This window comes from Eptesicus fuscus, chromosome 8 (assembly GCF_027574615.1).
Source record: "Eptesicus fuscus isolate TK198812 chromosome 8, DD_ASM_mEF_20220401, whole genome shotgun sequence".
NCBI classification, from domain to species: Eukaryota; Metazoa; Chordata; class Mammalia; order Chiroptera; family Vespertilionidae; genus Eptesicus; species Eptesicus fuscus.
Genome location: NC_072480.1, coordinates 27104690 through 27122314, shown reverse-complemented (window position 1 = coordinate 27122314; position 17625 = coordinate 27104690). Strand labels below are relative to the sequence as shown.

The following is a 17625-nucleotide window of genomic DNA, read 5'->3' as shown; positions in this document are numbered from 1 at the left end:
GAATCCAATCATTCAATGAAAGATTATTTAAGCTAAGCCTTCAAGTTCATGTTTTAAAGTAGAAGTCCATATCCTATATAATTTATTGATTACCTAAGTGTGGTTTTCAGATTCATAATAATTTCCCCATATTTATTAATAAGGAGATCTGGAATCTATTTGTGTTACAGGAGATATTTCTACTGTCATTCTCACCCTTAGACTAGCAATATTTCTGTGTCATATTAATTAAAATATATGCCAAATATATTTTCTTTTAAGAACAATAGTCACCTTTCTAAAATATTGTTTTTGATGTCAATTTTTTAAAATCATGTTTTCACTATAATTTAAACTTTCAAACATAAATAACTTTCTTTTTCTAGAGAGGTCTTTTTCATGCTCATCATGTTCAGTTAGTGCATGAAAAGGAATGAAAGTATTAATGTGAGCAACAGTGTACTTGTTTATGTTGTTGATTAAGAAAGGAAAATTGGAATCTCATGAAGATAGACAATAACTGCAAACTCTTTACTTACCATATGCAACTTTACAAATAGTAGCCAAAAAAATCATCTGTTTAATTACTTATTATACACATAATTGGGTCTGTCTTATGCTATTCATTCACATATCAAGATTCAACAACCCATTATTTAAAATGTGTCTAAAAGATTTACATAATATCACATAGTCACAACCCATCAAGACATTTAAATCACGTTCAAGTAAACATTCTAATTTGCAGGAACTGTGAATATTAAGTAAGTATTTAAATAGCTTTTGTTAGCCCTAGCTCGTTTGACTCAGTGGATAGAGCTTTGGCCTTCGGACTGAAAGGTCCTGGGTTCTATTCTGGTCAAGGGCACATGCTTAGGTTACAGGCTCAATCCCCAGTAGGGGATGTGCAGGAGGCAGCCGATCAATGATTCTCTCTCATCATTGATGTTTCTCTCTCTCCCTCTCCCTTTTCCTCTGAAATCAATAAAATATATATATATATATAAACACAAATAAATAGCTTTTGTTAAAAAAAAAAAACTAATCTAAAAAAACAATATTTCTGTTAACACAGAAAATTGTGATGGTAAAAGGTCAGAAGAAAGTTATCTATCTAGCACTTATTACTTAGAAAAGAAGGCCTTGGGGAGGTCAACCTTAAAATAAATCCAGCATAATAATATTCAGTGCAGAAATATTTATATCTATGTTTACTTATTTTTGTATTAAATAGATATTTGTGTGTATATTTGTATTAAAATTTGAATATGATTAGAAAAGTTAGTAAACATTATATCTGCTAAGCTATATGTGATAGGACAGAGTGTACTACAGGCAAAAAATTACTTTCTATGAATCATCAATTAATAAATGACTTAGCAGCTATGTTCATACAACATAAATCAAGTTTCTCATTAAAAACTGAAATGATAAATATTAAATATTTAAATATTGTGACTATTTTGAAAACTAATAATACATTAACTAATGTAAAATAAATCTGTAATTCTGAAATACAACTTATAAAATAATTATTTTTTCATTTGTTATAATTGGACATTAGGAAAAAGCCTATGGTTTCTAGTTCTTACACATGCAAGTAGTTTAATTCTCTTTGGGTAAATCATCAGCAAATATTCCATTGTGCTTGAAACAATGAAGACATAAAATTTTTTAAAAAGCATATCAAATGAATAAATTAAAGGTAGACTTTTAGAATGTAAGTACTTGTTAAGAAATATTTTTTCATCTCTATCTGCATAAACAAGTTCATGCTTATTTGCTATCTATGAAGACTTCAATGTAAAGCAAAATAAAAGGAGCAAAAACTGTGGCTTAGCTATTATTTGACTCTTCAAAAACTAAAATTCACACTAAAAATACACCAACCTGCTAGAACTATACAATTCCAATCAAGTTTTCATTTCACCTAAAAGTGTTGAATCTACTATTTTAATCCTATAAATGAGTATATTAAAATGTGGGTTATAGGTAGTATATGCCATATTTTGCTTGTAAATAAAATGCAAAATAGGAAAAGTTAGGAAGCATTCATGAAGATAAGAACAAATCTAGTGACTTAATCAAGTTCTTATTTTAAGAAGATTATAGACTGCTATCTATGGCCTTGCTCTCTCTCTTGTTACAGAGGTACTTGAATAGTTGTTTTTTTGTCTGGGACAAACTTGGGATTTGCTGTTTCTTTTGATACATTAATGGTCCATTCCACCTTAAGAAACTGCACTCTAGTGCTAATTGGTTCATAATGATTGCTTAAACTTTACACTTGGTAAGCATTGGAAGGCTTCACTCACCTTGTTCAAGTGGTTGGCTTTTAGTTGAAGTAGTTTTCATCTTGAGTGCCTCCCTAACAGACATGTCACAGCAGGAGCCTTTGTTAGTGTCTTGGTCACTGTCAGCCTGATCACTGTCCCCGTGCCCACTGTCTCTCAGGCTGGCTCTTTCTGGGTCCTTAAACGTGGAGCTACTGAAATACATATAAAGAAAAAGAAGAGAAAGTGGTGTCTCTACGAGTTTGAGTCTGGTGTAGTTTCTTGCAAAGCAATTTTGACACGAATGCAAATGGGGAAGCTGAGAAAGTTATTTAATAGGCCTTACCTTTGAACAAACTGCTGCCTGCTGCCCATGTAATTGGGCTCTGCGGGAAAATTGTCTGTCTGTGAAAGAGAAGGAAAAAAATACGTATAGTTGTACACTGGACAAATCTCCTGCAGAGCAACAAGATTTCCTAGTGGAAAAATGATTAATAATTCAAAAATTCCCTTAATCTTCAGATTTGTACATTTTAATTAAATTGGAAATTGCTGACATGTAATTATGTACTCAGAACAATTAAATGATTCCGGTCCACAAATTACCTGTTAAAGTAAACAATGAGCCTGTCATAACTGGCATTCTCTCTTAGCACCAGGATGGATAACACTGTGTTGTTTCATTACTTAGATATTAAGATTGAATATTTGTGGGAGGAATAGAAAAATGACCTAATTTCTCCATAATAAAAGTGTGAATTATTTAATAATACTCATTTTTATCATAATTACATAATCTTCTGGGATCCTATGCCTTCTTTGATGTAATATCATTTTAAAGTCATCCACTCCTCAATTAAGAGATACCGATCCTTTCCTTGCAATTACCAGAGAGTAAGGAGGGTGGGAGGAGGTAGAAGAAGGTAAAAGGGAGATAAATAGTGATGAAAGGAGACTTGACGTTGGGTGATAAACATAGAATGCAGTATACAGATGATGTATTATAGAATTGTACACCTGAAACATATAATTTTATTAGCCAATGCTACTCCAATAAATTCAGTAAAAAATAAAATAAATAGATAAGCTGGGCCCATATAATTCATCCTCAACTACATCCCTACCATAAAAATTGCACTCACACAAGACAATGGAAAGATGTATTCTTTCCTGGTTATTAAAGACAACGTAAAAGAAAAATAAGAAATAAAATGTTACTTAAAACACCGAGAGTAAAGACATTGAGAAACCAGGCTTGTTTTTTGTGGTTGTTTTTACTGCCTCCAAACTGACCTGGAGATCTGCCAAGAAGAACTGAATTCTCCTTGTATCATGGAACAGAGTCTTTTGGGAGAAAGAGACTAGATCTTTCATAGATCTCCCTATACTGTACATTCATACACGTTACTTCTTCTTGCAGCTGACTCCAGGACAAAGGTTCTCCTGTTTTCTGCATCACTTCATATCACGCCATTATGCTCTGAAGCAGCTATGGGTTCGTACAAGATCATCCAGCATGCAAGTATCAGTGGCACAGGAGCATGCAATTCATGAAGCAGAGGGCCCAAGGTAAGGCTTAATGTAGTGCAATATGTGTTTTCCTTATAAATAAGGCTAATTTATGTTAACAGTACTCTTTTTCTCCCCATGTAATAATTTAAATTATTTGGCTTTTCAAAATATTCCTGGGGGTGGGGGAGTAGGCTAAGAGTAACATCTTAAAGCATTGAGTTGCAATGTCTGGTAGAAGTTTGGGGACAGAAGAAATCCCTTACAAATATCTTAATTTGTAACCTTTTGTTGTTGTTCAAATGAATTTTATCCAAAAAAAAGTAAAAATGTGGGTAAACAAGGACGATTCATTTCTCACACCTAATTTGTTTAGCTAGTAGTTGGTGGCATACATCTTTCATTGACATGTTTTATTTTTTCACAGGCTCTGTGAAGCACCTTATTTTGGTTTCAAAATAACAAACTATCAATTTTTAAGACTAAGTTAGAGATCTAATAAAGATAATGGAAACCAGCATGAGGGGCAAAAATGTTTGCAAAATCATTTTTCCAATTTTTAAAACTATAATTAGTTGAAATTCCACATTTTAATGTAAAAAAATCTAGTTCATCTTTTTTAAATATATATTTTTTAATTAATTTTAGAGAGAGAGGGAGAGAAACATGAATGTAAGAGGGAAACATTGATCAGCTGCCTCCTGCACACTCCCTACTGGGCATCAAGCCTTCAACCTGGGCATGTGCCCTGACCAGGAATCAAACTCATGACCTTTTGGTGCATGGGATGACACTCAACCAACTGAGCCACACTAGCCAGGGCTAGTTCATCTTTTGAATTGGTCAGAATATGTATACATATGCTTTCAGTTAAAAGTTCAGGATAAATGTCTTAGAACATTTCAGAAAATGAGAATTCTGAGTATTAAGGAGTAAAATGTAACCTGAAAAGCAGAAACTAGTGAGAAAATAGAAGTGCTATTAAAAGTAATCTTGTGTTTTTTATTGCTTTAATTAAATGGAGCCTTATAAGAAGTTGATACAGGGAGACACACTGGGAAAACTTTTCTTCACCTGTTCTAATCAGGATAGTATTTAAAAATGTTTGCAAATTATTAAAGTTCTAAGGAGTTTAAGTAAAATAAGAGACTTAAGCAAAAATAAATAAATAAACATGTTCTCATTGAGTGAAAAGATGTTTTTGAATATGATTGTGCAAAAGCATGTATGTGTTTGTATGTTTTATGTATGGATTAGTAGCTGATGAACTGCTACCAAATACAGTTTTGATAAAAATAGAAAAATAAGAGGAAGTTAGAAAAAAAAGGGGGGGATTTTGAAGGAAAAGAGAGCGAAGAAAAATAACAGAAGTGAGAAAAGCAAGAAAAAATAAAGAAAAAGAATAAAAAGGAAGTATATGTGTGTATATATATATATAAAGGAAGATAAATGAGGGACTTAAAATGCAGAAAATTTAAAAAGGAATTGGTTTATTATTGTAGAATTTCACAAAGAACATTTTTTTCAAATATGAAATTTAATCAGTAGCACAATAACAGAAGTTTCTAGTTATGACTGCATTCACCCATTAAAATGGATAGGAATGTGAAAGGTTTGTGTGTATTCATAATTATCATAATGAAACAGCCATTTTGTCTTAACAAACATATAATAATTCACTATAAGAAAACCACACTGGCTTTATTATAGAAAATAACATTTTCATTATCCAAACTCCAAGGATAATAACCTGAATATAAAATAACAGTATTTGCATAGAAAAATAAAAAATAGAGAAAAATAGCCATATTTATCACATCATTTCATTTAGAAGTAGAAGGGCTTTCATATATTTTTCAATATTGTACTTAAAAATTGACTTCTACCAAAGGACTTGTATGCATGCATATGAGCATAACCAATGGACACAGACAGTAGTGGGGTGAGGGCATGTGCTAGGGGGTGGGGGCGGCCCAAGAGCGGTCAATGGGGATAAAAGGAGACTTATGTAATACTTTAAACAATAAAGAATTTTTTTAAAAAAATTGACTTCTACCTGGTAAATTTATAAATTATCTTTTAAGTTTAAAAATAAAGTAAAATTTGAGGTCACGCACTTATAGTTTTCTAAGTCCCAGCAGAGTAATTAAATGTGAATATTCATAACTTCTAAAACCTTTATATTCTTCCACATAAACTATTCACTAGATTTTTTCCCTTCAAATTCAACTTGAACATAGTTTAAGTATTACTTTAAAAACACATAATTTAGTATTGAAATATATGTACCCTGAATTGGTGGGTAATTACAGAAAAGTTCTAAAGTAGACACTTTAGATATCTTTTTAATCTATTTCAAAATCAGGAATTAAAAGACAGAAGTTTGTGTTTTTTTTAGTGATTATTTGCTCATAAGATAAAGAACTTACTTATAAAACTGAATATGCACTGTTATTTTGATTTTTTCTTTCTTGTTATTTTTTATGAAGATTATAAAAAATTAGATATTATTTGTTTTTGTTTGTACAGAAAACAAAGAAATAAACAAGTTATCAAAAAACCCACAAAGTGGATATGAATGATTTCTTTTAATTATTTGCCTTTATGCTTTTCTCTAGTAGTATTCAGCAAATTGTAGTAAATTTATGTTATATTCAAAATCAAAAATTTTATCAGCAGTAGTTAATATTAAAATATCATCTTCTACAATTTGCTCATCCTTTTAGAACTATAAAGATCACATAATAATTTGAAAAATTAGTGTCTTTGAGAAAGTGGAAGGAAGCACTTACTAAAACTGAACCAAGTTGGCTAAAATTGGGAAAGCTCTTCATTTATGGAAGTTGATTAATTTGATACAGCTACTTACATATGCCTAAAGAACTTGAACAGAAAATGGATAGTAAAAGGAGTCAAAATAGTTTTTCTACACAGTAAACTAGTAAAAATAGAAATTGTAAAGACATATCAAGCATTTGACAAATTCAGCATCTATTAATGATGAATTTCTCATCAAATAAGAATTGAAAAACTTTCTCAATTGTATTAAGGGCATCTATAAAAAAACAAAGGGTATAACTAATATAGTACAGGTGAAACACTGAAAAAATTCACCACTTCTATTAATCATTGCACTGAAAGTCCTAATTGTTCAATAAGGCAGAAAAATAGATGACACACACATTAGAAAGAAATTGGAAAAAATACAGACAATGTCATTGTATTCTCAGATAATATTATGAGTTAGAAAGTAGGAAGGAATTAAAACAAAGAAAACTTCTTAGAACTAACAACTAAGTTAAGCAATGTTGCCACATTCAAGGTGTCACAGAAAAATTAATTATATTTCTATATTCTAGCAATACACTATTGGAGATCAAAATTGCAAAAGCAATACATTTATATCAGCTCCCTAAAAATCAAATACTTAGCAAATAATGATTTTAAAAACTAGTGTAGAATCTGTATTCTGAACTTTACAAAAACTGATTACATAAATCAAAAAGTTTATATAATGAAGACATATATATGTTTATTATTTGAAGATACAACATGGTAAAGATGTCAATGCTCCTCAAATAATCTATACATGTAACATAATTCCACTCAAATTCCCAGCTCGATTTCCTGTAGATATAGACAAGAGGATTCTAAAATGTATATGGAAAAGCAAAGAAACTATAATAGCCAAAATACTTTTTTAAAAAAAGAATAAAGTTGAAGGAGTAACAGTATCCTATTTTAAGACTTACAATGAAACAACCCTATCAAGACAATGCAGCATTGTTGATGAAAAAGACATATAGATCAATTAAACAGAAGAGACTTTCCAGAAATAGTTCACACAAATATGGTCAATTGATTTCTAACAAAGTTGCAAAACGCAGTTCAATAGGTAATTCAAAAGAAATGTATCTCAACCTTACACTTCACACTTTATATTAAAAAAAGAATAAAACAAAACATCCTCAAAATAGATCATAGATCTGAATTTAAAATATAAAAACTAAAACATTAGAAGAAAACCTAGCAAAAAATATTTGTGTTAGGCAGAATTCTCAGACGTGATACCAAAATCATGATCTATAGGAGGGAAAAAGAGCCAAATTAACCCAGCAGTTTTGCATTTACCTTAGAGAAATACAAACTATGCTCACATAAAAATGTGCATATGAATATTTACAGAAACTCTCTTTTCCAAAATTGGAATCAGCCCAGATATCTTCTAACAGGTGAAGAGATAAACTGTGGTACATACATACAATGGAAAAGTATCCTATATTATAAAAGTGTAATATGCAAATTGACTGGACAGTGGAACGACCAGTCGCTATGATGCGCACTGACCACCAGGAAGCAAACGTTCAACACAGGAGTTAGCCCCTGGTGGTCAGGGCGTTCCCACAGGGGGAGTGCTGCTTAGCCAGAAATCGACTCACGGCTGGCAAGCACAGCAGTAGTGGCAGGAGTCCCTCCCACCTCCGCTGCAGCCCTAAGGATGTCCGGCTTATGGCTTAGGCATCTCGCAAGGGCTCCCGGACCACAAGAGGGCGCAGGCCTGGCTGAGGGTCCGCCCCCCCAAGTGCACAAATTTTGTGCACCAGGCCTCAAGTTTGGCAAAAAGACATGAACTATGGATAAAACAACTTAGATGATTTTTAAAAGTATTATATTGAGTGAAAAAGAGCCAGTCTCAAAAAATAGCATACTATATGATTCTACTTATAAGACTTCTCAAATCCTATCTAATAATAGACAAATATGCAAATTGACCATACCTCCGACACACCCACAAGCCAGGCCCACAAGCCACGCCCACCATCCAATCAGAGCAAGTATGCAAATTAACCCAAACCAAGATGGCTACAGCCACAGAGAGCAAGGTTTCCCAGGTAACAGAGTAAGCCAAGCTTTCTGCCTGCCCTTGCAGGCCTAAGCCTCCACTCAAGCTACAAAGTTTCAATTATAGAAGGTAAACAAATTCAAACAAATGGCGGCAGAATGGAGCTTGAGAGAGCAGGCCAGGGTTGCCAATAGCAACAGGGGAAGCAAAGCTTTCCACACACCCTGGCCGGGCCTACCTGCTTAAGGCAACAAAGTTTCAATTATAATCCCAACACAAATGGCTGCGGGCCTCTGAGGGAGCCCCAGGCTTGGCTCTGCTCCAGGCTACAAAGTTTCAATTGTAGAAGGAAAATAAATTCCAGATACTAGGGCCTCCGCTTGCATTGCCAGGGGGCGTGGCCGGCCTGCAAACCACCACAGGCCCCTCGCTCAGGCCGACCCATGCCCCAAGGGAACCCCACCCTGATCAGGGACACCCTTCAGGGCAAACCAGCTGGCCCCCACCCCTGTACCAGGTCTCTATCCTATCTAATAAAAGAGTAATATACAGATTGATCATCACTGCAACACACAATATAGCTGCCCCCATGTGGTCAAAGATCCTGCCCCCATGTGGACACAGGATGGCCACCACAAGATGGCCAGCAGGAGAGGGCAGTTGGGAGGCACCAAGCCTGAAAGGGAGGGCAGTTGGAGGTGATCAACCCTGCAGGAGAGGGCAGTTAGGGGTGACCAGGCCGGCAGAGGAGGGAAGTTGGGGGCAAACAGGCTGGCAGCAGAGTGGTTAGGGGGTGATCAGGCTGGCAGGCAGAAGTGGTTAGGGGCAATCAGGAAGGCAGGCAGGCAAGCAGTTGGGAGCCAGCAGTCCTGGATTATGAGAGGGATGTCCGACTGCCCGTTTAGGCCCGATTCCAGGGATCGGGCCTAAACGGGCAGTCGGACATCCCTTGAGGGGTCCCAGATTGGAGAGGGTACAGGCTGGGCTGAGGGACAACCCCCCTCCGTGCACGAATTTCGTGCACCGGGCCTCTAGTAAATAAATAAAAAAGTCTATTATGAAAAAGAACAGATTAGTGGTTGCCAGGGGTTAAAGCTGGCTACAGAGATAGACTGAGGAAGCTTTTAGGGTAATAGAACTGTTTAGTAATCTGACTGTGATGCTGGTTTCATTTTGCCATATATGAATAAAAATACATAGAACTCCACACTCAATAAAAGATTCATTTCACTGATTACTAATAAAAGGTATTTCAAAAAATATATGTAAGGTAATCATCTGCATCTCATATATGCTGAGGATTCATTTGTTTCATAGAGTATTATAAAACTACTAGAGGCCCAGTGCATGAATTTGTGCATGGGAGGGATCCAGATGGCCCGTCCCAATCAGGGCTGCCTGGTGGTTAGCCAGCTGGCCCCACCCTCCAATGGGGGTGGGGCCAGCCAGGGAGAGGGGCCACAGGCAATTGGCCAGCCGGCCCTGCCCCTGGGTCTAACTCCCAGTTGAGGGGACAATTTGCATATTAGCCCTTTATTATATAGGATAAGTTATTTTATTAAATAGTCTCAATAAAGAGTGTGTCTAAATTTTGTCCTTTAAAATTATACTGAGCCAACTTTTAAAACCTATGTAGAAAACCCATTTTCATTTGGACAGACTACAAATGGATTCAAGATATAAAGATCTATTTAACCACACTAGCAAACACAAGCAACAGCTCTATAAGACAGGCACATTAAATATGAATTATTTAGCTAAATTTTCATTTCTTTCAAGGATTTTTTTTGTGTGTGCAGTTCCCGTTTACCCAGCCATAAAGTAAATACTTTAAATAAAGATTTCAGACTGCCTTTATTGCAAAGGAATAGCTTTTCCTTTCAGTGCAGGAAACAAACCTGGCTAGATCATGAAGCACTGAGAGCCATCCTGAGAAATTGCAAGTTTTTAAATTTAGAAATACCTTGTAAAATTGATTCTACATTTGAAAGCAAGTGAATGCATATCTTTATAAAGCCTTTAAAACCTTTTAATATGAAACGATTAGCATCTAAGATGTAGCAAAGTATATGTAAAATATTGTCAAAATAATTTTACAACTTTGAAGTAAAATTAGGATAATATTATCTAAAAATGTGTGGGTTTATATCTCATATGAGCTAATACAGGGAAATTTCTTAGTTATATAATACTAGAGGTCCAGTACACAAAATTCGTGCACAGGGGCCGTCCCTCTGCCCGGCCTGCATCCTCTCCAACCTGGGACCCTTTGGGGGATGTCCAACTGCCAGTATAGGCCCGATCCTGCCTTCCTGATCGCCCCTAACCACCTCTGCCTGCTGGCCTCATTGCCCCCTAACTGCTCCCCTGTCAGTCTGATTGCCCCCACCTCCCCTCCCCTGCCAGCCTGATCACCCCCAACTGCCCTCCCCTGCTGGCCTGATCGCCCTTAACTGCTTGCTCTCCTGCCAACCTGATGGCCCCTAACTGCCTCTGCCTCGGCCCCTGCCACTGTGGCTTTGTCCGAAAGGAAGTCAGACGTCTGGAAGATGTCTGGTTGACCCGGTCTAATTAGCATATTACCCTTTTATTAGTATACATAATTTATGTTATAAGTTTTTAATTTTTAAGCTTTATATGAAGCATAGTAATGATTGTGAAATCATAATAACTGAATAAAAGTCTGGTAAATTTTGAAACAGTATTTGGATTTCTAGAAAATTTGAGAAATTTGGGATGAGGAAAATAAAGATGTCATCATTTTGAATATTGTTTTGAATGAATTTCAATGAAAAAATATCATAATACTAGTCTCAAAATGTGTCCCTGCAAAAGAAAGAGAGAATAATGTAAACATTAGGAAACTGGGTTCTACGGTTAGTTTTCACCATCATAAATACTATTTATGTAAATGTTGCTAGGGTTCAAACTTTAATCAGTGCAATCCCTATGTGATTAATATATACATACCCCCTTGGTGCTATCTAGCCAGTATTGTTATATTTCCCATTATAGAGTCATGGAACAGTCAGGGAATTTTGTATGGAGAGATCAATTTTGGTGTTACCAGAATCATGGTTGCAAAAAGTAGGAGGCTGTAGTTTATAAACTGCTAGCATTCTTAACATCCTTTTGCCTTTCTATGTCAGTTTCTTTACCTAAGAGGACACCTTGAGAATAAAAGCCTCTTTACATTTTGAACCCTAAGTACCTCCCATGTGTCATCCTATCTCAGGCCTAAAGGAGAGAAGTAGAAGATATAAAAAAAGAGCCAAATGGCACTTCTAAAGATGAAAACTACAATATTTCAAATTTTAAAGAATAATGAATAGGCTTGACAGCAGATTCGACCCCAAGGAAGAAAAGATGCAGCATTTGGCAGCAAGTTTTAGAAACATTTGCCTCAATATTTTATATAATAGTAAAGCTAGTTTTATGTGTTTATCTATATAAGCTTTATATAATACTAGAGGCCCGATGAATGAAATCTGTGCAAGAGTAGGCCTTCCTTCCCCCGGCTGCCAGCACTGACTTCCCTCTGGCACCCAGGACCCAGGCTTCCCTCTGGCTGCCAGTAGGTACCTGGGACCTGAGCTTCCCTCGCAGCCCCAGCTTTGTCCAGAAGGTTGTCTGGAAGGACGTCTGGTCTAATTAGCATATTACTCTTTTATCATTATAGATTTGTCTCAACATTGTCTTTAGGAATTTGCAATATATTAGAAAGTAAAGAAAGGTATGTCAAACACAAAAGAATCTCCCAAAGGTTGTAATACAAATATGAAGAAAGTTTTAAATCTAGCAATATTGATCTGGAATAAGAAATATTAAGAAAAAATGAAAGTATGTATTTGAATCTGAAGTCATCATTAAGAGAGTAACTTACTTCTCACAACTAATTTGGGGTTGGGTGTGTTGTTATGGTTTTAAAATCATATCATTTTAGCTTCGAGTATAATTAGGTGATCAGTGTTTTCCTAGTCTAGGTGCATAGGGAAATGGAATTTTGAAAATTCCTTTGAATTAAGGATACCAGGTTGATTGCATATATTGGAGCCATTGGGTTGAAAAGGAAACAAAATAAATTAAACTTTCCCTTAATTCAAAGGCACTGCTTTTCACAGTGATAACAAGAATTCTCTTTCCAGCAGACTAAACACAAGGGAGGATTAAGAGGTGAATAATTCACTGTAAGCCTTTTCATACTGACACTGCTTCTCATAGCTTTTCCTTCAGCAGAATATATGGTGTGGTTCTGCCTACGTTGCTGAAGTAGGCAACAGTATCTTAAGCCACCACTTATAAAGTTATCTGACAGCGGCATTCTTTGGCATTTTTAAAGTATGTGAGGTATGGCAATAACTGTATTTATCAGTGATTTTCAAAATAATACATTTTATACCAATTTAGTGTGGTTGACATTTGTGTTTTGTTACTAAAGGCACAATAAAAACATGAGAAATCTGTACCACATTTAGCAAAGACTAGCATTATTTTAAATTTAAAATGGGAGGACAACAAATCCACATCTTTAAGCAAGAATTTAAAATCTACTGCTCAGGATGACTTAGTTGATTTTTCTTGTTTTCCATTTTATTTTATTGAATTTATTGAAATTAATAAAATAATACAGATTTCAAGTGTACAACTCAATAAAACATCATCTGCATATTATATTGTGCACTCACCACCCAAAGTCAAGTGTTCTTCCATCACCATTTATCCCCGCTTTGTCCTCTTCTACCTCTGCTCACACCCCTTTCTCTCTGGCAATCACCATACTGCTGTCAGTCTCTGCTATTTATTTATTTGTTTGTTTGTTTGTTTATTTATTTATTTTGCTTAATCCCTTCACCTTCTTCACCCAGCCCTCCCACTCTCTCCCCTCTGACAACTGTCAGTTTGTTCTCTGTATCTACGAGTTTGTTTCTATTTTATTTGTTTCTATTTCGTTTGTTAGTTTATTTTGTTCATTACATTCCAAATATAAGTGAAATCATATGGTATTTGTTTTTCTTTGCCTAATATACAGTATTTCACTTAGCATAATACTCTCCAGGTCCATTCAGAATGTCGCAAAAGATTTGCTTCTTTTTTACTGCCAAATCGTATTCAATTGTGTAAATATACCACAGCATTTTTATCCACTCATCTACTGATGAGCACTTGAGCTGCTTCCAGATAGTGGTTATTGTAAATAATACTGCGATGAACATAAGAGTGCATATATTCTTTTGAATTACTGTTTTGGGTTTATTTAGATATATTCCCAGAAGTGGAATCTCTGCATCATAAGGCAGTTCCACTTTTAATTTTTTGGAGTGCCTCCAGTTTTCCTCAGTGGCTATCCCAATCTACATTCCCTCCAACAGTGCACACGGGTTCCCTTTTATCCACATCCTCACCTACACTTGTTGTTTGTTGATTTATTAATGACAGCCGTTCTGACAGGCATGGGGTGGTATCTCATTGTGGTTTTAATTTGCATTTTCCTTTGATTAGTGATGTTGAGCCTCTTTTCATATGTCTATTGGCCATCTGTAAGATCTGGCTGCCTATTAAAATATCTTACAAATGTTAACCTTCTTATAAATGACACTGATGACTTAATAATTTCTGTGCCAGAATTTAATTGTGCAATTTATAAATCTTACAGAAAATCATCTTTGACAAGAAGAAAATGAGATAAAATGTAGGATGAGTGTTACTTGTTTTCTATAAAAGCACACAAAATAGAGAATGCTGCACATTTTCTATATTTCTGCTGAAGCTCAGAGTGCAAAAGCCACTGAGTTGCCACTAAAAGCTACATGTGCTTTCTCATTGGAAATGTCAGTATGTTGTGTCATGAGTTGATGTCTTCTGATAAATATCCAAACTTACTTCCTGGGTGCTAATTTCCACCTCCTTGATTAATCCATTCTCTTCCGTGAGGTCAGCATTTCATTTCAACCCTGTCCAATAACCAGTCTCCTCTTTTCCTTCCAGGGTGTAATAGTGTTTGTGTGTGGCTGGGGGCAGCTTAGCTCTCTTTTCTCTGCTGATATTTTTCTATCTCACAGCCAGACATTTCGTCTTAGGGAAGTCTGCTTTTATTGTGCTATTGTCCATCTCTATTAAGAACACTAAAGAATTTTTCCATTGGATGCATATCTAAAACTAGATTATCTGCAATTGGACCTCCAAGACTAAAAACTCAAAGTTTTATGTAGCCAATGAAAAATTGTTACAGGTCTGAACTTCTTCTAGAATTCTAGGTATGAAAAGAAAGAGAGAGAGAAAATGTAGGGAAACAAATTGGTGGCCAATTATTTTTCTGATTATCACTACAAATGCCGAGTCTTCTGTGATACATTATTTAAATATTTTATTAATTTTAAGGAACTTGCTAGTTAGGAAAGAAAATTTTTACATATTAAATATTTAAATTCAAACCAGTTTTTACTCTAATTTATTTAAGTAATATAGACATGCTTTGAACGTACACTGCACTGAATCTAAATGTATGTAAATAATGTCATTGCATACATCCTGTGCTGGGCAATTTGAAGGATGCTGTCCTATATTAGGATCTACAAAACAGTATTATTGATATTTATTATTCATTCTTCTCATTGCACTAGGAGACAGAGTAGTGTTACTGCCCACATTTTTGTAAAACAGACAAACTACAGATAACAGACTTCCATAGAATCGTCCATCATATGCCTGATTCATTGGAGAACAATAACACTTGCCATAGAGTGCCAGTCAGTTGTTGTACTGGCTCTCTAAGAAAGAGAGAAAAATAATGCTCTATCTCCATATTTCATATCCCCATATAAATAAGTTAATAAGAAATTAATGTAGCTTATCTTGAAATGCTTTAAAAAATTATTATCACATACTAAGCAAAAACAGTACTACTATCACCCTAATAACAAGATGGTTCTATGAAACAGTCTGCAGTTTTGCCTTTCTATACTTTAATGTTGTTTTTTTAATAGGCTGAATACTTTATATGTATATATAACTCCAACAATTAGATATTTCCTTTGGTCAATAACATAAAAAGGTAATAATGGCATTTATTATTAAATGTTCTAATGCATGTAGTATTACTAAACCATCATTCTAGTCACATAAATTATCAAAACAGCATCTTCTCAAAAAACAACTCTTGAAGTGCAAAAAAAATTTGAGGTATTACATTTAGTAATCCTACCTAATAATAGACAAATATGCAAATTGACCGTACGTTCACTATGCCCGCGATTGGCCAGGAGGAGCGGGGGGAGCAGGACTCGGAGTGGCCGGGGTGGCCGATTGGGCTGGCGGGACGCTGAGCTCGCGTCGCCAGAGGTGACTCGAGCTCAGTGTCTGCGCCATGGCTGTGCTGCGGCACAGAAGGGGCCTCTAGGGCAGCGAGCTCACGTCCCACTGTGGACCATCAAAAGCGGGGGAGCTGGGTGCCTGTCACCTCAGGCACCAGGCCTTTCAGAAGCCTCCGCCGCGCTGGAGGCTTCTGAAAGGCCTGGTGCACCAGCGGACAGGCACCCAGCTCCCCCGTGATCTAAAGCGAAAGCGTGTAGGGGACCCTACACGTGCATGATTCAATCATGCACTGGGCCTCTAGTCATTATATAATATTCCCAAATAACTAACTTAAAAGGTGAACCAATCTGTATATCTGTTATCCATTTTATCAATTTATTTTTTCACAATACACTAAAACTAAAACTTTATGAATGCAATGATTTAATAAACACAATTCACCAGTCTTACTCCTCAAAATATTAAATTGTTAATCAGAAGATACAGTCAATTATTTACATAATGAGTTACATTTCAAAAATGAAATAAAAAGTGATGAATAAGATCAGTTTCCTGTCTGATTTTGCATCAGCCTGTATAATAGGTGCAGTCTAATTTCTAATAGAAGGAAAAAAAAAAATAGAAGGAATTTAAGGTGAATTGAATCATGCAACACCTTTCTAATTTTTCTCCTCTACATCTTGATAGGCACAGAGAATGTTTTAACTCTTTATAATTATATGCAACATTTTAGCCAACCAGCTAAGCAAACAATATATTTTACAATAATTAGTAAATACTTTGGGGGATTTTTAAGTCTCCAATCTTTTGCATGGGTTTCAAAGATAATTTACTAACCCTTTCCAAAAAACAAAGCAAAACAAAACAAAAATAATGTAAAAATTTTAAATTCCAAAATAATTTACCCATTGGATTTGAATTTCTGGTTTGAAAATGAACTAGAAATTAAGAATACAATTATAAAAATTTAGGAGATAATATGCAAAGGATTTGGAAGATTTGTCCTCCAAAATGATTAGTACAAAGGAAAGGGTGTCCCTAAATTTGAGGAAAAAATTAATTATTAATCAAATCTACGAGTATTAGATTACCAGAATATTTATCATTTCCCCCTAAAATATAAGAATAAGTATTACATTTTAAATGTATTATTCAATGAAAATAGTCTAATTTAGGCTGGCATTCATACCTGAAATTAAAATAAAGCTGAGTGACTTTATTAACGTTAACATATTTTTAATTAAACATTAGCACCAAATGAAATGAAATATCTTTGACTCTTTATCACACTCTCACTTAATACCTAAGTCAAGCATCTCTGGCTCTTTCTTTGCTTGAAAAGTTTAATTAGAAGAATTTTTCTCTTCTTATAAGAGAAGCAATCTTACCTAGACAATCCCTTCATGAGATAATAGGCCTGTATTCTTCAATCTCTAGTTTTGACATAGCAATCACTTTGATTTTATTGGAAACTGTTTATAATCTACATGATGCAGTGTTTTACAATAACACAAATGGAAAAAAAATAGAGATATTGTTAAGATTTAGTAATGCATTACAAAAGTGGTTGGAGAACTCTGGCTGGTGACCCACTATCTGTTTTTTAAAATAAAGTTTTATTGGAAGTCAGCCATGTGCTTTTATTTACACGTTGTCTATGGCTGCTTTCATGCTTCAATGGCAGAGTTGAGACAGAGACGGTATGGGCCA

General features: G+C 35.0%; 1 protein-coding gene across 1 annotated transcript in view; it reads right to left on the bottom strand.

The window, feature by feature from the left end:
- Positions 1-17625, bottom strand: part of PCDH17 (protocadherin 17) — a 98741-nt gene that overhangs the window by 59374 nt on the left and 21742 nt on the right. Inside the window, exons 2-3 of the mRNA XM_008145530.3 lie at positions 2599-2657; positions 2295-2467 (exon numbers count right to left, since the gene is read on the bottom strand). Of these exons, the coding sequence (XP_008143752.3) occupies positions 2295-2467; positions 2599-2657 (232 nt within the window). The remainder of the gene's footprint in view (positions 1-2294; positions 2468-2598; positions 2658-17625) is intronic.